We start from the raw sequence: 18,674 nt of genomic DNA, 5'->3' as shown, positions 1-18,674 counted from the left end.
AGTGATTCTTTGAACTGTTGGAGAGAGGAAGGTTAGCAAGATGATTTCTTGTTGTTTTCCTTGAGAATCGGAGGATGATCCCCAAGGTAGGGAGGGGGGGAACTAACGTAGAGTCGCTTGATTTTCATAAGGAAGGGGGATTCGGGGGTATTTATATCTGCGCCGTGGTGGGTGCCGACCGCGCTAGCCACAAGCGAGGTCACCTGTGTTTGTCTGGTTTGTCTGCCCAGCGGGTCCCCCGGTGAAGGTGGCTGGGTCGCTCGTGGTCGTGAGCCGGTCTGGCCAAGGCTTCCGCTCGAGTTTTCTTCACCGGACAGTTTCTGTTATCCAATTGCTTGCTTGCCATTGGGTGAATGGCTTGACTGGTGGGATTCGAGAGGGCCGAGTTCCGAGTACACCGGGCGTGCGGTTTAGACTTCGAAGTTTTTTCTCGTGCGGACAACCTCAGGCAGGAATTGCGACCAAGTCAGCTCGGCCCGACTATCTCGGCTTGCCGACTGAACGGAGTCCAGAGTACATACGGAGGTTACTGTCGTTCAGCAGACCAGCTCAGGATTTCCCTTGATTCCTGACTTTGCGATCATTGATCTATACAATTAATAAGATCCATGAGTCTATTTGGTGAATTTTATCGTGATTTGTAGTGTATTTCGATCCTGCCTAACAGCGTAAAGTTGCATATCCCCCGGCTGTCTTAAGCAAAAAAGATAAGAGTAGTTTAATTCTGCGACCACGCATTGGGTTCACTATTTCAGGGGCTTTGCTATGAGTCTGAACAAGGTCTGCTACAGATCTGCCTGCGCTTGGTCCCTTTTGCTAAGGCAAAGGGGCAACAGACAAAAAAGGAAGCTCCGGGTTTTCCCATAGTAAAGACTGTACAGCCCAAGCCAGTTTCGAACCTAGGCCAGAAAAAAATATCCGATTATGGATATTTACCACTCGGCCAAAAGAAAGAAGTGTATCCACATCTGCGTCTTCCTTTTGCTTATAGAACTATGAATTAATCATCATTATGCACACAGGTACTCTAAAAAGCGTTCTCAATGACAGTATACCAACATGGAAATTGGGTATCTGGGATAAGAAAATGTTCCTCTAATATCTATTGAAGCTATTGAATCTCTAATTTGTCTCAAAGGTCATGGTTTCAGTGTTGGTGGAGGTAAACTAAATGCAAGCCAAATGCAGTGCTAATGTTTGTATTGAACTATTGCGGGTATCACAAAATATATCTTTGATGCTTTCAGATTATGCACCAATACATTCACAACAGCCCTTTATGATAACTATGAGAGTTTCTACTTCAATCTCATACAAGTTAACAAATATAACCAAGCCACACGTGAAGAACGAGGAGAAAAAAAAGGGTTGCCCAAGGCAGCCAGAGGCCACGAGAATCGACGCCTCAGGCATCACCCAGTCACGAGGCCCGAGGATAACCAAACGATCCGGAGCCAATCAGCAAGGCGATCGACGCAGCGATCGACCTCTCCGCATCTGCACCTCGAGGAGACAAAATGATGTGATGCCAACTAGCCGGCCTCCTTGCTTCCTTGCTGCCCCAGAATGTTTATGCAACCTACCAATCACCACCCGCCCTGCCGTTTCTATCATTCTTGAGCCGGGAAGATCGTGGCGGGTCCGCGCCGGTCGAGATGCCTCGGCCCAAGGTGTCACCCGCTAACCGCCTGCGCGCATACGAGGCCTGTCTCGCCTGCCGCGTAACCAAAAAGCGATGTAGCGGTTCATTTCCTTGCGTGGCGTGCATCAAAAACGACAGAGCCGATACTTGCACCCCGTGTAAACGAAAGGACCGACATGCATTGCCTCGTCTGTCGCGAGACAACCGGGGTGGATTGAGTTCCACCACGGTCTCGGTCTCGGAGTCGAGCGGTGCCAGGTCTATGGCTGCTACTGATTTGAATCATTCGGCTGATGCGCCTCGTCCTGATCGCCATGTTACACCTCAGGAATCCACGGATACCGTCGCAGATCCTGGCTCCCCGGAAGCACCGCACAGGACTCACCCGCGGATGTTGCGAAATCTTCAAGGAGAACGAGGTATGGACATCGGATACGTAACTGGAGACCTCCTCGTCGATTAACATATTGGCTTAGTTTTCATTGGCAAGGCTGCCTCGCTATCCTTTTTGCAACTACTTCGTGATACCGTCACCCAATACATCGGACCGTCGCAATTCTCACACAATGTCAGGAGTGAGGATATGCTTGAGACTGAGACACCACGGGATATCCCGGTGTCAATCGGGGACGTGGATGTTGATCAACAGACGGCGTTTATAGCGAATTACCACATTGCTGTAAGTCTCATGAACGTGAACTTCGGACAACGGCGACCGGTGAAACGTAGCTGACGGTATTCGTGCCAAGACGAGCGGGTTCATACACATCCTTTCCGATACAGAGCTGTCGGAGGTTCTCAGTGAACCACTGCAATCCTCAAATAATAGCCCCAGAGCCCACCGGGATCTGAGAGACATCATGATTGCCATCGGTGCTCAGTCGTATAGGAGTAGCTCGGCATCGATCCAGGCCGAGCGCTTTTTCTTCGCACGTGGTCAACGCAGTGCATTTGACAACATGTTAGAAAACCCAAGCCTGGGGCTTGTACGGGTCTTTCTTTTAATGTCGTTTTACATGCTCGGTGCTTGTCGTCGGAACGCAGCGTTTATGTACATTGGCATAGCTGCGCGTGCCGCCGCGGCGCTAGGGCTTCACCTGAACGATTCGTCCGATTCGACTCCAGCAAGTGAGAGACGTCGGAGGTATGATACGAAGAGAACCCGAAACACCCATTCAATACTAACGCCGTCTTTTCTCACACAGAGCCCGTGTATGGATGAGTCTTTGCACTTTGGACCTCCTGGTCAGCTCAATTCTCGGACGGCCTCCCGCAACCACAATCCTACGCTCGGAAAGTCCAGGAAACCAATTCGACGCGAGACAAAAAGATTATTCTCTCGAGGCGAGTCTATTGGCCTCCTTTCATATGTCACAGGTCCTGGACGAGATCATCGTGCGGCTGTATAGCGACAAAACAGCGTCAGCAGAGACGGCCGAATCGCTCCTGGGAAAGCTCAAAGGATGGAGTGAGAACTTACCGGAGTCGTTGCGTACACCTCCGCCAATCGATAGCGAGCCGTTTGCCGCCCAGGAGCGCATCATAGGGTGTCTGCATATCGCATGCTCTTATCACTTTGCCGTCATCATCATCACGAGACCGTTTTTAATATCTGTCCTTGGCGTTCGGCTGGCCCGACTCCAACGTCCTTCCGAGGTTGCCATGGAGGAAGCACTCCTGGAGGATCCAGCGCATTCGAGACTGGCGGGTGCCTGTAAAGATTCGGCTCTGTATATGATCCAAACCTGCATGGAAGTCCACCAGTCGGGGTTGTTGTTAGGAAACATGTGTATCCTGAAGTGAGTGTCCACGTTAGTGCGATTGCGAGGACCAAACTAACTACCGGGTATCCAGAGCCTTTGTCTTTGCCGCAGCACTCGTCCTAGGATTCTCGATTTTCTCACAAAACCACATGGACTCAATTTTGGACGAGGCGTTCAACGGCGCAATTGAGATCCTCCACACCCTATCCCAGCAATCCGCGCAAGCGGCTCATTACTACGAAATTCTCACCTTCCTAAGAAATGCCATCGAACAGAGACGGCGACTCCTGCAGCAAGCGCAACAGAACAACAGTCCCTATGTTAGCAAACTCTTCAGTCTCAACCACCCTAGAGACCAGGCGGACGCGGGAAACAATGCCCCGACCCCTGCAAGTGGCAGTCCTGATATGACAATACCTAATGGAACCTTGGATATGTGGTCACTCATGGATCCGGCCGAGCTGAGTAGTACACTTCCTGCTTGGGATGGCATGGATTTACCCCTATGGGACAGTTTTCCTTTCGCTGCGGCCGGGTTTCAACTACCGGATCGGATGAACGACGCAAACTTGACGCTTTGAAGATGAACGATCTGATTGTATATGTATGTTTAATTATTATGATGTACAGAAGATGGTCATGGCGGGATAATAAGGATGAACCGTGTAAATAAATTTCACGTAATTTACAATACTGGGGTGGATCTCCCTCGCTAGACGCGTGTATATTACAACCACTGTATATGTAAGTTACACACCCGCCTCGCGGGTGGCTCCTTCCTAATCAGGACGAACGGCGTTCCTTCCTTCCCTCACCCTTCAATTCTTGTCTTTTCTTTTCTTCTTCCTCTTCCTCGTCAGGAGGTATTTTACGTCCTCATAGCTGCTTCGTTGACCCGCTACAAATGCATGGCTAACCAATAAGAAAACTCTGTTCAGATGAGGATGCATTGCCCATACAGGTCCAGCAGATCTTTCGAGGCAGAACCATCGTGGGATACCCTTTTTGCACGCTCAACGACGCTGCCGCCAGCCTCGCCAACCAGTTCCCGTGTGCTCTAATGATGCCCACGCGCGTCGGTGGAGGTTGAAGCAGCTCTTCCCACCGATCGATACTCGCAAGCTCGACCGTGGAATCCTCGCTCCACGTTGGCGCATCCCCGTCATCGGAGAGTGGCACGACGGGATTATGGGGATCAGCGGGTCTAGGCGATGGATTCTGCTTGCAGTGGCAGAAGGGTCGCTTCAAGATAGGACTGTCCAGGGCTGCGAGGACATCTAGGTCGCCTACCCAGCTCCCGCCGTCGTACACTCGGACTTGCGCCTCCAGAACATAGACGGTGGTGTCACAAGCCCCGCGGTCCTCGCTGCGAATGGACTCGGAGTACCCGGTAAAAGATAGCTCTAGTTGAGTCTTCGGGAATTTGTCCATCAGGCGACCGTCAAATGCGGCATGTCTGACCGAGAAGGGATCGCATATGTTGGACGGACGGACCATCGGACAAGCTGGGGGAACGAGCAAGACAATTCCTGGATGCCCGATATTTCCGATGAGTCTCTTGATTAGGAAGTTCTTAGACACGGTGTACGGATCGGAGAAAAGTGACGCAGCGGCATATATTGAATCGCCACAAGAAACCGCCATCACACTTTTGTAGCCTGCAGGATCATGGTTGTGCGACCCCGATTCGAAGTATACTATGCATGCGAAAGCGTGCGAACGATCTAACTCCGGCGCCTTCCACTGCGTCCAAAACTCTTCGCCCTCTTTTGGAAGTGTTAGTCTCTGCTTCAATCGTCCTCTGGAGAAATCCAGAAGACGTAGATTACTCAGAATAAGTCCTTCGCTGTGAGGATCTGCTGTGTCAAAAAGCGGCAGGCTGTATGGATCGGGATACTGGAGGTCAAAATCCTCGTTGTCCCAATTCACTCCACCATCATGATAGGGTTGATAATAACGTGGAGATTGTTGAGAGGTATCCTGAGGCTCAGGACGTGGGATCCAGGCTGCTTCATGGAGAGGCAGTGATAAAGACCGGAGGGACAGCTTCGCAGATGGTATATTTTGATATATCTTGGCAGCAGCGCAAACGCCCCTGATAGCCTGGCTGTGTGGATGATCATATGGCAGGCTAACCTGATTCAAAAGGGCCAGGAGTCGTACGATGCTTACTCTGTCGGTCTTGAAAGCAAGGGATAGACTCATTGCTCGCGCGGCCTCGATGTCCTTCCCAGGGGCCCTGGGATACTCTCCTGCAAAATATAGCGCAGCGTATTCGGGGTCCCCGCAGAGAGGATGAAATAATGTCCCCGCATCGTCAGACAGAGTATCGGACTCGGACATCCAGGGAGATTCTTGCGCCAAATCTGGTTGCGCTTTAAGCCAAGTAAACCCAGAGCCGTACTCGGTACGGGAGGTCGAAATTCTCTGGCTGATTGGGTCAAAAACATCTCGGACTTCCAGTTGAGTTCGCCAGCTAATCCATGCCTCTTCTAGCCCCTGCCGGCTTGCAGTGTCAATGTCCTTCTCAAGAGCAATCCATCTACACGGCACGCCTAGGATGTTTCCATTGTAGTCTCGTTTGTTTGAGACAGTAGCAGTGGCCAACGCACAAGTACTGGAATGAGTCCTGAGATAACCTGGAAACTCGTCTGCGAGGGCGAACTTGATTATGAGTTGATTGGGGATCGCAAGGAGCTTGCTCAGGTCCCGGAAAAGCTCAATCTGCTCCTCCAGATTGTTGGATATCAGAGAAATGACCCTCTCATCCGTGAGGCCGAATACAGGCCGCGCTTCCTGTGAGGGCGGCCCAAGAAATCCAGATTGCCTGGTTCCCAGTGCTTGAAGCATCTCATACTGATCTCTTTTAACACCTTCCGCGCAAGTGAATTCATAGGCAGTTCGCGCCAGAAGTATCGGCCAAGTCGGGTTGTACTCATCTAGAATTTCTTCCAAGCGCAATAGAGCTGCGCGATCGTGGTCGATTTGTTCTTCTAGGCCGTTGATCTCCTCCTTTAGCATTTTACGTCTTTCGGTGTAGATAGGCTCCGACAGTGGTTCACGCCTGTCTAATTCGTCGCTGTCGAGAACTTTCATTCTTCGTTTTGTATCTTGTTTCGCCCTCTCTTGGGCATCGATGACTTCCTTATCCGTTTCCAGTCTCTCTTCATCCTGCAAATGGGCTATCCTCTCGAAACATGAATTCATGTCCTTCAAGATCAGGGCTTTCCCTCGGACGAGGAAGGTCCACATCTCGGCCAGGATCTGTATAATTGGATTGGCTCTTCGTGGAGTGGAGTAACCCCAGCCGGCCAAAGCACAGCCAAGAACGACCTGAAGAAGATCAGACATGTGCAACCTCTCCGCGCTTCTACTGATAGTGGCTGTTAGCTCGACCGGCTCGCCATAGAAGCGAAGATGTGCTAAGGGGAGTGACCAGCGAACACCCTCCCCAGGGCCAGGGTTGGCAGCGTTGAGACCAAGGGTTAAAATGCCCGCGTCGGGCATAAGATTATCTTTAAGATCGATCAAGTCACGACCGAGGCTGAGGACATTCAGAGCAGGATAAAGATGCCAGGATGCGAGGCCCAGGAGTACAGCTCCATCGTGGCCCCTCTGGGGCATCCCCTTGATTAAGCTGTTGACTGTTGTCAATGCCAGGGTCCACGCATCCATCACGTTCTCATATGTACCCCTCACACTACTAACGTCGATGTCCAGGTTCTTGACAACGAGCATCAGTTGAGTCTGCTGATAAGCTCGTGCTTCGTCTGCTCGATTCAGCCAAGCTCGGGCACTGGCGTCCCAGTGCGCCAGGTCCTTTCGTGTGATTTCTTGCTGCGATGCCAGCAGAGAAGCCCAGTGCCGGGGCTCCACTGAATCGCACCCTTCCTTGATGATCTGTTTACGCTTTTCGACAATCTCAACCCAGATTGAAGTGGCCTCGTCCGACTTCCACATGCGAGCAAGCATGCAGGCCAGCAAATGCATGGGGATGGCACCGGAGCCAGATGTCGCAGCCGCCCATATTGATGTGCCGTCAGCACCGACCATGTTCTCAAATAAACCATCATCCTTTGACCCCTTGGGATTGATCCCGGGGGCCTCTGAAACCTCGGACACTCGTTTGCCATAAGCACGGATTAATTCGGGGGTCGACGGAATGACGTCCTCGAAAAGCGCACCTAGTCGCCGCGCAATCCGATGATATAAGCCATCTTCTGCGTCCTCCTTGCGACGGGCGGATAATGCGTTCCCGAGCCCCGTGAACTCGGGCGGCGGTTCCATTTTAAATAGCGAGAAGTCGAAATTCAGGTTCGCTAATGCAAGCACATTTTCATTTGATAGGCTGGTTAGAGCCCCTTGGATTTTGCCGATGACACTCATACTGCGGGCGGAAGTGTGTTGGCTACGGTGAGTCGATATGGTGTTGGTGGGAAATATTGCCCAATAGTCGAACTGGAGTTGTTTGTGCTGGAAATAATGCAGAAGGGAACCCTTTTGACAATTCATGGATAGGGGAGAACATGCCAGCTGGCTGAGGGAGTCGAGGCTGAGTCTGCACCTGAATGACCCTGGGCGCTTAGCAGAAGCAAGAAAAAAGCAAAGTGTGCAGCGGAGACTGCGATAGGCTGGGTTTCAGGTACGCGCATAAATGGCATTTGGAATGCGAGATCTGAATGGTCCTACTGGTACGTTGCGACTGAATCCATGATGATGATTGAATCAAATTCATTGCCTGAATTATGTCGGCTTTCACAAGAACTGCTATGAAAACCATCGCATACCAAACCCATACCCGCTCCTACACGCACTGCGAGTACCAATCGTTCACCTTCTGACAGCTATACGGGCTCGCACAGACCGTCGGCCCGGTCCAATTGTTCCCTCCACACTGCTCATACCGCTGCGCCACGGCCGTCGAAGTCGCAGTCGTCGCGGTGCTTGTTCTGGTAGTGGTGGCGCTAGTGGTGGTCCTGGTCGCCGATGTCGTCGTACCCCCAGTACCACCCACAAAGAACGGCTTCAACAGGCTCAAATAATTCGTATACCCCGTCCCACTACTCGGCTCCATGTTGAAGATATAGTTACCCCACCACGGCCCAGCGGCCCACCACGACGCGCCCAACCACACGTCCGTGTTCTGACTCATATAGTTTAACATGCCCTGCACGGCGGTCTGACAGACGCTATTCGCGCCGCCTGCGAATTCCCCCAGGAACGCCTTCTTGCCGTTGGCTTTTAGCCAGGCCGTGGCGGCCGCGACTCGCTCTTGCCCGATCGTGGAGCTGACGCACGACTCGGACGTTCCCGATCCATCCGAGTCGAGGTACTGGTGCATCTGGTATACGATTTTGTCGTTGGGGTCTGTCAGCGCCTTCAGATTGTCGTTTACGTTGACCCAGGTCCATGCGCCGGACCAGGAGTTGCCTTCCACCATTATATATTGGCTTTTTGCGCCGGTGGCGCGGATGGCGTCGATGGCGGCTTGGTTGAGGTTTAGGACGAGCGTTTGGTCCATGGTGTGGTATTCGTTGTCTATGGGGTTAGCATGCTCTATGTATATCAGGAGGAGAGAGAAGGGAAGGGAAGGTAAGACATACTGGTGTCGAAGATGACTTTGTCGTTGTTGACGAATTCCTTGGCCACAGTTGTCCAGAAGGCAGCGAAGTCGGAGGTCGAGGAGATGACGTTGCCGTAGCTATGGAAGTGTTAGCTTCGAGTTGTCGGTAGGAAAAGTCTACTGAGAGCCAAGAAAATGATCGACTTACTATCGTCCGAAGTTATGCGGATCGATAATCGCATAGTCACCTAAGTCTGTGATTCCTTTGACTGTCTGCATGGACACTATCAGTTGGACTTCGACTCATTTCTATGAATGGAACGACCCACGGCTTTCAAATCACTCAGATACTTTGCATCCGGAGTTCCAGTCAACTGTCCCGGAATCAACCTCTCCATCATGAAAGCAACGCGGAAGATGTTCATGCCCGCATCGTGCAGCGTGCGGATGGTCGACAGATCCGGCCAGATGTAATCGGTTCCCAGAACGCCGGGGATATTGTTCTGGCCGAATTCTGCGCCAGCTTCGTTTGATCCGAACCCTTCTCTCTGTTAGAAGGTAATTCTAAATATTGAATGGTTGGGAAAGAACTCACAGACGAATCCGGAGGCGCGTTTATTCGGCGCCGCGAAGACGAGAGGGAGGAGCGAGAGAAGGGAAATGAGCTTCATTGTGAAGATTGTGTGGCCCGACACAAGACTAATTGATCTCAAGGTACTAACATAACATTCTTCCAAACGAGATGAAAATGCAGCTTTATATACAGCAATTCTACATCACCCCAAGCTCAGAGTCCATTGACGAAGCTCACCACTAATCCCAGAAACCATATCTACAACGGCCCTTCGGACCGCAATTCCCAGATCCAAGCAACTCATTCCAACCCAAAAGAGAACGGAGACAAATTCGTCACGGCAGTTCACTTCATTTAAGTTACGGCAGTGCAGGACAGGCAGCAGTGACCGCATGGGTGGCATGATTACCATGCCTACCTAGAACTAGGGCAATATTGCGCAACGCACGGACAATGCGATGATCCGGGGGTTTCCGGATCGGCAAAGGAGCTGGTCTCTTTCCCCCCCCGCGTCTTGGAAGATCGCGTGGAGAAAAAGAAAAATGAAATCAATGTCTACCCTAGTGCCGGACTGGGATTGTTGTATGCATGCAAGGTGTGTGTCGGCAAAGAGTTGCCTTACCCAGACAGGCAGAAATGTGCGCACCTGTGGCGGTGTTTAGTCGGGGAATAATCCGTCCATATGACGGACAGGGAGGCGTCTGGACTCTAGACTCTGAACTTGCTGCAGGGGTTCACCGTTCGCCGTTCATCAGGCCATGCGCAGCTAGTCGGGGTGGTCGGAGGTCAGCACTAACAGGGAGCTAGAGACGCTAGGGAGTTGATTCTGCAGGGTTGCACCAATGAAGGGAGTGATCTGGTCTGGGAAAGAGGTGGGGGATGATTAGGCGATTGAGCTAGTTAAGTTGAGCTTGGGGTTTGCGCTTGACGAGTGGGAGCTGCTGGTTTATTAGAACCGAAGCACTAATTCAGGGTTAGGAACTAGAGAGTCAGAGACTAAAACTTAGTCACGGGGGTCGACTACAGGTCTTAAAGGCTACTGCTCTTCGGGGATATATGAGCCGAGGTTGAACTTGTGAGTAACTAGTGAAAGCGAATGTTTCATTGATTGACTGACTACCTAGGAAACTAAACAAAGCCAAGCGAACTGTTCATTCTTGCCACTTCTGCCTAGACTTTCTTTCCCCTGGTTTGTTGTCCTTCCCACCTCCCCCACTCCCCTCTGGCCACCTCTACTCTACAGACACTGAGAGTACCAGTCGTTCACCTTCGTGCATGTGTACGGGCTGGCACACTTGGTGGCTCCAGTCCAAGAGCCACCGCCGCACTGCTCGTAGTGCTGAGCCACGCCGGTCTGGCTGCCTCCGCTGCTGGTGGTCGTGGTGGTGGCCCGCGAGGTGGTGGTCGTGGTGCCGGTGCCAGGGTTGGAGCCGCTGTTGAAAGTTGAGCCCAGAGGACCGACCTTGATGTTAGAGTAGACGACGTAGGCGTCGGGGTGGTTGGCCTCGACGTCGGCGGGGTCTCCGGACGAGATGTCGCAGGAACCGCGGGCCACGCCGGGGGTCGTCGACGCCGAGTCGGTCGGGTAGTTGCTGTCCAGCCAGAGCATGTTCGAGTTGTGGTCGTCCCACAGACTCAGCACGAGGACCATGCCCTGTGCCAATCCGGCACTCATGCCTTCCAGGCCGCCGTGCTGCTCGAACGAGTCCTCGTCCTTGAAGAGCGACTTCTGCGCGGAGCAGTAGCTGCTCGTGATCGAGTTGCCGGTCACGCCGGACCAGGTGGACTGCGAGTTCGGGATCACTTTGCCGTTCTGCACGTAGAATCGCCGGATCTCGGAGAGCGTGCCGGACGCGGTGCCCGTGTTGGTCACGAACTGCGTTACCACCGTCACCTTGCTGTTGGTGTCGACGGTCATCCCGGGCCCGAAGAAGGTCTTGTTGCCCTGTCGGTACGAGTTGAAGTCGCAGCCGTCCGGATCGCAGGTACCCGCGTATCGCTGGGAGCTGTACGTGCCACCGCAGGCGTCGCCCGTGCAGATGGTCTGACCCGGGTTATCGCACGGATGGGGGGTGAATGCGGTGGAGATCTTGTTGGCCTCCCAGAGGTCCATCTCCGCGCAACAGGAGCCTTTGTTACCAACGCCCGAGTTGGCGTCGTTGGCTGAGCCGACCCAGCCCTCCATGTTGGCTTGACCGTTGATGAACTTGAGATCGCGGGGACATTGCGAGTCGCAGTATCCGGTTCCGTACTTGGCGCCGGCCTCGTTGGTAGAATATTTGGCCTTGCCACCGTCGGCGTCCATGTTGACGAGGTAGACGGCGCCGTTCAGACCGCAGGGCAGCGCGGAGACGTCCACGTCGAAGGTAATCTCCTGGTTGAGGAGCTTGAGCATCTCGTAGGTGTTGTCGTCCTTCATGAGGTAGAGACGAGAGCCGATGTTCTTCTGCTGGCTCGCGGTAACGAAGTTCAGACGCAGCGAGTCACCGCTGGTGGTGATGCCGTATGTCGACTGGTAGTTGGCACCGTCGACGGCGCACTTCGTCGCGCATTCGGCATTGGTGGAGCAGATGGACGTGTCCCACTTGTTGCCAGTGTAGCAGTTGGTGTAGCCGTCAACGGTGTGCACCCATCGCCAATTGGCGTCGATGACAACCTTGCCATTGTTGGTGGTGCAGCTGCCACTGCTGGTGCAGGTCTGCCAGGTCAGGGACGGATGAGTCTCTGTCTGCTGGGTGCCGACTTTCTGGGCCTGGACGGAGCCCAGGATAGAGCCCAGCAGGAGAGCAGCCTTGTAGAATTGGAAGGAGAATGCCATTGTGTGAATGACGATTGAGCGTGGTGGTTGAGGAATGGAAGGACCGAAATCGTCGAGAAACGAGGGCTTTTATAACTTTCTCATCCAGCACTTTTATTTCACCTCTTCTTGACGGTCTTTGTATCTGGAGCTCCGTCAACGGCTTCGCGGTCCGTATGCCGTCACGATAGCTGTGCGAATTCACCACGGAGACATGTCCCCGCGTTGGCAGGAAAGTGCCTACCATGAGCCAGAACCGAAGTAGATTGTGTCCCAAGACTGTCAGCTCTTCATGCCGTATCGCAATAGGCAGCTGGCCGGCTAAATGCACGTAATGTTTCTGCAGAGCTGCTGACACCGTGGCGAAAGGTGGGGGAGAACCACGTGCATGGACAATGCCGACAACGTGATGCCGTGGCGACCTCGCTTGGGTACAACTCCCTGGTAACTGCATGTTCACGATCGCAAACCGGGGCGAACCCCTGCTGATTCGGCTATTCTCATAAGCCCAATCTAATAGATTGCTGTGGCGCCCCGGATGCCCGGATTAGGCAATAGAAGAATGAGGGGAAGTCGGACGATGGCGTTGGCTGATGGCCTGCTGTGTCACCAGGACTCAGGGACCTTTCTCCGTGTCCAGGATCGGCAAGTTCATCTGCCTCTGCCAGGATGTAAGTACTAAGTAACTGCCTGCATTGTACTGGGACTGGAGATGCCCCCCCGGAACGGCAGAACAAACGGCCGTGCAGAAACCCTAGATAAGATACCCTAATCTAATCAATCAGCCCCACATTAGTCAGCGGGCCGCATTCGGCGGGGCTTTTTGCGCCAAATTATTCTTCGCTTTCTTTCGCCTCTCTCTCTTTCTCCTTTCCATCATACCCCCCCCCCCCCACTAAGCCAATTCGCTCCAATTCAACATCCAGGTCTGGATTCAACATCTGCAATCATCATGTCCAGCTTCATTCTCACCCTCTCTTGCCCCGACCGGCCGGGAATTGTCCACGCCGTGACCGCCTACCTGGTCGAGAACAACCTCAACATCATCGACTCATCGCAATTCGGTGACCCCTCCTCCAAGCGATTCTTCATGCGCGTCCACTTCGCCGCCGAGACCCCCGGAAAGACGGTCGAGGACCTGCGCGCCGCCTTCTCCTCCACCGCCGAGTCCCTGTCCATGGACTTCCAGCTCGTGCCCGCCACCCAGAAGCCCCGCGTGCTGATCATGGTCTCTAAGATCGGCCACTGCCTTAACGACCTCCTCTTCCGCCAATCCACCGGCCAGCTGGCCATTGAGATCCCTCTCATCGTCTCCAACCACCCCGACTTCTCCACTCTCGCCGCTACCTACAACATCCCCTTCGTCCACCTTCCCGTCACCGCCGACACCAAGCCCCAGCAAGAGGCTCAGATTCTGGAGCTCATCCGTGCGCATAACGTTGATCTGGTGGTCCTGGCGCGCTACATGCAGGTCTTGTCGCCGACGCTCTGCGAGGCTATGTCCGGTCGCATCATCAACATCCATCACTCTTTCTTGCCCTCCTTCAAGGGCGCCAAGCCTTACCACCAGGCCTACGACCGTGGCGTCAAGATCATCGGCGCTACGGCCCACTTCGTCACCAGCGATCTCGACGAGGGCCCTATCATCGAGCAGAACGTTGTGCGCGTCAACCACGCCATGAGCCCCAAGGAGTTGACTCATGCTGGCTCTAACGTCGAGAGCAACGTGCTGGCCACCGCCGTTAAGTATGTTACTGAGCGTCGCGTCGTGCTGAACGGTCACAAGACGGTTGTCTTCAATTAGAGATTGGATCAGACTGGTTTGTTTTTTCTTATTCTCGACATGTATATATATATCATCGCTTCGATATAGATTGTCTGTCTGACTTGTTGATGGGGCTGGGGAACCAAACAAAAGTCTTGCTGGTGAATTTGAGCTGAGTGTTGTGAAGAGATGGGAGTTCTCTTCGTTGATTCATTATGCTGCTTGCGGCGAATCGTTTCATTTGTGAGGCGTTTATGCCTTCAATAATATCCCTATCAAACATTAATCATTAGGACCGTTACATTTGAGCAAAATGAAAAGAAGAGGGAAACAATTAATCTTCCGTAGCTAACACCTAACTGGACAAAAAGTCCATAAGCGCATGCAATCTTCAACTCTGTCTAGAGATTCGTAGAAATTTAGTCAGTACCTCCCACCATCTATGCAATTGTTTAAAATCGTCCTTGATGCTACATCCTCTCGCAATGACCAGTAGATCATACGCTGCGAACTTGCACCGCGCAACAAGCCCGTCCTATCGTCTCAGAACCCCACCCAGTCAATCGTACACTTGACATTACACCTGAGTCTGATAAAATATTTTACTTTCAATACACTGCTTACAATGATTAAAAATATGAACCAAAAAGAAAAGAAAAAAGTCCTTTATTGACATTATAATTATTCACCTCTCCAGCTCCCCGGAGCAAGATTCTCCAACCCATCACATAATACACCGATCAAACGCGAAGAACTTCCTCAAAGGACTTAGTCGAGCCTCGGCCTCTTTCCGTTCCTCCTTCTCCTTATCCTCCCCAGGAAGTCCAGGCCACTGAAGTTCCGGCAGGATAGGTTCTCCCCGCCGCTGTAAGATTTTAATGCGAAGTTTCCACAGATACTTGGGCCAGTATCGGTTCTGAGACCCCTTCACTTCGTTCCAGAACCCCGCGTATGGGCATTCTTCTTTCCCGTCTTTGTCGATCGTTCGGCCGATTTGGTACAGATCCGTCTGAGAGACGTACTGGCCTAGCTTGGTCAGCCAGACTTCCCAGGCTGCGTTGTTCAGCTTCAGTTCTTGATCGCGACAGTAGAGGAGCATTGCTGCTTCGCAGGCCTTGATAGGTACGGGGATTCGAACCGGATATGTATCGGCGGGATAGCGACCGAATAGCTCCTTTTCGTTCGGCTGGTCAGGGAGCCTTTCGTCCGTGATGGTCATGAAATAGGGATCGTCGGTATCGGACACGTAGAAGGGAAAGCTAGGGAAGGACCAGAGCATTTCGGATTTCGGGAAGATGCACAGTTTCCCCGGGTCCGTCGTGCCGGCATCTTCGTCGTCCCAGAGATGGAAGTGCGCTGGGGCGAGCGGGAAATGCGTCGAGTAGCGTCGACATCCGTTGAGGTCGTTGCATCGTGGAAAACCGGCTGATTCGAGCACTTTGATCGCTGCGTCGATGTGCTCGTCGGGCACGATGAATTGGAGACATCGTGGGAAGATGGGCGCGCCCATGATCCCGAGCATGGCGTCGCCGACTAGGACATTAGGGATGAGGCTGTTGTCGAGCACTTCGCAGATGATGGGGACCACGGCTTTTGGGGTGAGGCCTCGGTTGAAGACTAGACCGTTCATTTTGAAGGTCTTTGCGGTTTGGGAGTTTTGTGGAGGGGGTTGAGGAGGGTGATATCCTGGAGGGATAGAGATAGATACATCTATATATATGTATGCACTTGGTAACAAAGACGTTGCAGTTCTTGTTCATCAAGAAATTCTCTTTGTATAACTTTGTGTTATGTCCGACAGCTACACCTCTGGAATGGGATGTTCCTAATCAACATCGTATGTGGACGACACAGTCTGAGTGTATCAGTCATCTCATTGAAGTGATATAGTACATGAATCCCTACAAAGAGAACAATCTATGAGGAATGTGTCAACAGAGTCAAAAATCAAGCACGCTTAAGACCTACATAGGGACATGCAGAATCAATCTCAGCTGAAATACACTATAAATTATGATTATGGATTTTGTATGCACAAATCAATCCCATCGGTAAGTCCAATAATGAGAAAGAGCCCCAAAACAGGCACAAAGGCCATTGTGAGCCTAAAAACATGGCCACAAAGCCCTAACATATCTACGAAAGACAAAGAAATTTTGGAAAAATCCCGCTGTAGCCCGGAAGGATATGTCTAAATTATTGTCTAAGATAAATTAGAAAGATAAATCTCCGAATTCGTACTCCGTGTATGTACCAATATTCTTGATATACTTAGCGCTCTTCAATTGAAGAAAAGTATGTATATATCAAGTCAGCAGGTTAGGAGATTTTCTTATAAGAAGCCCAAATCAAGAAACTGACCTAATGCACACAATAAATAATTGAACAATCGTCAATCGATCTGTCGGTGACAGTGAACGTTTATCTCGCCTCTCCATTCCTCCAGACTTGGCAAATGCAACTCCCCATGTCGATCACCGATAGGGCTGTCGGCTCCACGAGCACAGTGTCTACTAGCCCAGAATGAAAGCTCATGCATCTAAATAACCATATCAGGATAAGTAACGTCTTTAGGGCTGAGATGTTATCAATCGCTCCAGAGGTGGGGGTATATAGAAAGGATAGATTATTGCCACGGACCTACGAATGGAATGTCACTAATAAAATTCTTGATTTGGCTAGTCTCAGGCAACCTCGGGCAGCAGCAGCAGTGGTCGAAGTGAAATCGCCGTGTCTTTACTGCGTCTCCTCAAGCAAAGCAGTCTATAACCACAGATATCATAATTAATAGGTCCTAAGCTACAGTGATACTCCATAAATTGCAACCTAGTCCAATAGTGCCCGAAAACAAAAGACTGAAAGCCAAATACCGCGAGAACACCCCTGTCAACAACTTGCCTGATACAGCCCTTGTTTCAGCGGCGCTGCAACCTTGGTCATTTCAGTCTGCTGATAGATATAAAGGTACCACGGGATACCCGTCTTCATTGCGCCATTCTCGGATTCGCTGTCAATGTAAACCACGGCACGGTCGTTCGAGAATCCGTTGAATTTGGTTGTTGTTGAGGTGGTGTATGCTGTATTTATCAGTGATTGGGCTCGGATTTTGGTATCAAAGAGAACGGCCTTGGAAAGAAAACTTACCACCCATATTCTTATATTTCAGCCAGTCACCGACTTTAACCTCCGACTCCAACGCTGCATCCCTTACCACGCAGTCTGTGCTATCGCATGTCGGGCCCCAGATGGAGTATCGATGTTCTCCCTGCTGTCGCTTTACATTCTCGACTTGTGAATGAGCATACGACGTGATCAGAGTCGGACACATTATCTCTTTTTCCACTAGTACATTCATAAAGCAGCCGTAAACGCCGTCATTCTGGTAAAGCATATCGGAACCGGTTTTTCGGGGATCGCCGATCTGCCGACGTCGCGAGATCACCTGACAGGCAAGTGTGTATGCACTGCACGCATAGTAGCGACCTGGCTCAGCGATGACGCGGATGTGAGAGGGGATTTCTTCGCCGAGGGCCTCGTGCACAGAGGATGCGAGTCGCTCGAAGTTGCTATCTTGGAAGCCGCCTCCGATATCGAGCAGGGTCATTTGGAATCCAAGATTGGCAGCTTGACGGAAGACGGCTTTTGCGTTCTTGATTGCTTGAACGAATGCAGAGGCGTTGAACGCGCCAGATCCTGTGCGATCGTTACTAACCGCTCGGGAGAGTTTGGGATAAAGGGGGAAGAGGACGAGAACGTACCGACATGGAAGCTAATTCCTGTAACGTTCAGGTTTAGTTCCCTCGCTCGAAGTAATAACGGACCTGTGGACTCCATAGAAGCCCCGAATTTCTCCCCAAAGCTGATAAGTGCGTCATCGTCGCTGGCGTAAATTCGGAGAACGAGGAGCGCATCTGGATGATACGCTTTTATTGTGTCTAATTCATCGAGATTATCGAAGGTGGTATGCATCACGCCCACTCGCCGAGCGAAAACCAGAGAAGACGCCGTCTTGCAAGGATTGGCAAATACGATGCGCGAAGGGTCCACGCCTAGGCTAAGTACGCCCCGGAGTTCTTCGATGGAGGCGCAGTCGAAGCCGGTCCCCAATTCGGAAAGCAGCTTGAGAAGGGTTGGGTCGGGGTTGCATTTCACCGCTAGGCACGATCAGAAGGGCACAAAAGAAACAGACTGAGACTGGCGCTTACCATAGAAAGGTTGAACATTAGGAAGAGCCGACTTCCATCGGCGATGCTGGCGGGCGACCTGGCCTAGGTCTGCCACGAAAAAAGGCTCCTCATCGGCAATAGATCGACCGGGTCTGCCAAGGGCAGAGATTCTTTTGCGAATAGCTAAGTCAACTAGATGATCCATATTGTGTTTGTTTGAATTCAGTTGTTGCTTACCTTGGGCAGAGGCGATCTTAAAGCTTACTTTATATCGCGTTATATATTACATATTAGACATCAGAAATGGACCGACAGAAAAAGCAATAACAAATCAGCTCGCCCTCTGCATAACCCGGATGTGGTTGAACCGAACCCAGATTCGTATGCAATACGCTGCGTGAATT

At 51.8% G+C, this 18,674-nt stretch overlaps 7 protein-coding genes across 7 annotated transcripts; 2 read left to right on the top strand and 5 right to left on the bottom strand.

Moving 5' to 3' along the window:
* Positions 1-1,655: 1,655 nt before the first annotated feature.
* Positions 1,656-3,986, top strand: KD926_008352 (Zn(II)2Cys6 transcription factor; the record flags this gene model as incomplete). Its single annotated transcript, XM_053101067.1, has 5 exons — positions 1,656-2,061; positions 2,119-2,321; positions 2,392-2,786; positions 2,848-3,441; positions 3,497-3,986. The coding sequence occupies 5 exons, from the start codon at positions 1,656-1,658 to the stop codon at positions 3,984-3,986; spliced, it is 2,088 nt and encodes a 695-aa protein (XP_052955376.1).
* Positions 3,987-4,317: 331 nt separating this feature from the next.
* KD926_008351 (uncharacterized protein) lies at positions 4,318-7,791 on the bottom strand (the record flags this gene model as incomplete). The annotated part of the gene is made up of 1 exon (XM_053101066.1): positions 4,318-7,791. The coding sequence occupies one exon, from the start codon at positions 7,789-7,791 to the stop codon at positions 4,318-4,320; it is 3,474 nt and encodes a 1,157-aa protein (XP_052955375.1).
* A 418-nt stretch (positions 7,792-8,209) lies between these two features.
* Positions 8,210-9,639, bottom strand: egl2 (putative endoglucanase; the record flags this gene model as incomplete). The annotated part of the gene is made up of 5 exons (XM_053101065.1): positions 8,210-8,943; positions 9,009-9,106; positions 9,177-9,241; positions 9,298-9,491; positions 9,564-9,639. The coding sequence occupies 5 exons, from the start codon at positions 9,637-9,639 to the stop codon at positions 8,210-8,212; spliced, it is 1,167 nt and encodes a 388-aa protein (XP_052955374.1).
* Positions 9,640-10,779: 1,140 nt separating this feature from the next.
* cbhB (putative 1,4-beta-D-glucan-cellobiohydrolyase) lies at positions 10,780-12,360 on the bottom strand (the record flags this gene model as incomplete). Its single annotated transcript, XM_053101064.1, has 1 exon — positions 10,780-12,360. The coding sequence occupies one exon, from the start codon at positions 12,358-12,360 to the stop codon at positions 10,780-10,782; it is 1,581 nt and encodes a 526-aa protein (XP_052955373.1).
* Positions 12,361-13,291: 931 nt separating this feature from the next.
* Positions 13,292-14,143, top strand: KD926_008348 (formyltetrahydrofolate deformylase; the record flags this gene model as incomplete). Its single annotated transcript, XM_053101063.1, has 1 exon — positions 13,292-14,143. One exon carries the CDS (start codon positions 13,292-13,294, stop codon positions 14,141-14,143), a length of 852 nt encoding a protein of 283 aa, XP_052955372.1.
* A 685-nt stretch (positions 14,144-14,828) lies between these two features.
* On the bottom strand, positions 14,829-15,734 carry KD926_008347 (uncharacterized protein; the record flags this gene model as incomplete). Its single annotated transcript, XM_053101062.1, has 1 exon — positions 14,829-15,734. The coding sequence occupies one exon, from the start codon at positions 15,732-15,734 to the stop codon at positions 14,829-14,831; it is 906 nt and encodes a 301-aa protein (XP_052955371.1).
* Positions 15,735-16,990: 1,256 nt separating this feature from the next.
* Positions 16,991-18,475, bottom strand: KD926_008346 (type III PLP-dependent enzyme; the record flags this gene model as incomplete). Its single annotated transcript, XM_053101060.1, has 4 exons — positions 16,991-17,181; positions 17,249-17,797; positions 17,863-18,258; positions 18,310-18,475. 4 exons carry the CDS (start codon positions 18,473-18,475, stop codon positions 16,991-16,993), a joined length of 1,302 nt encoding a protein of 433 aa, XP_052955370.1.
* Positions 18,476-18,674: the final 199 nt, after the last annotated feature.

This window comes from Aspergillus affinis, assembly GCF_023601865.1.
Source record: "Aspergillus affinis strain CMG 70 chromosome Unknown NODE_53_length_213089_cov_87_399433, whole genome shotgun sequence".
NCBI lineage: Eukaryota > Fungi > Ascomycota > Eurotiomycetes > Eurotiales > Aspergillaceae > Aspergillus > Aspergillus affinis.
This window is presented reverse-complemented; position numbering and strand designations above follow the sequence as displayed.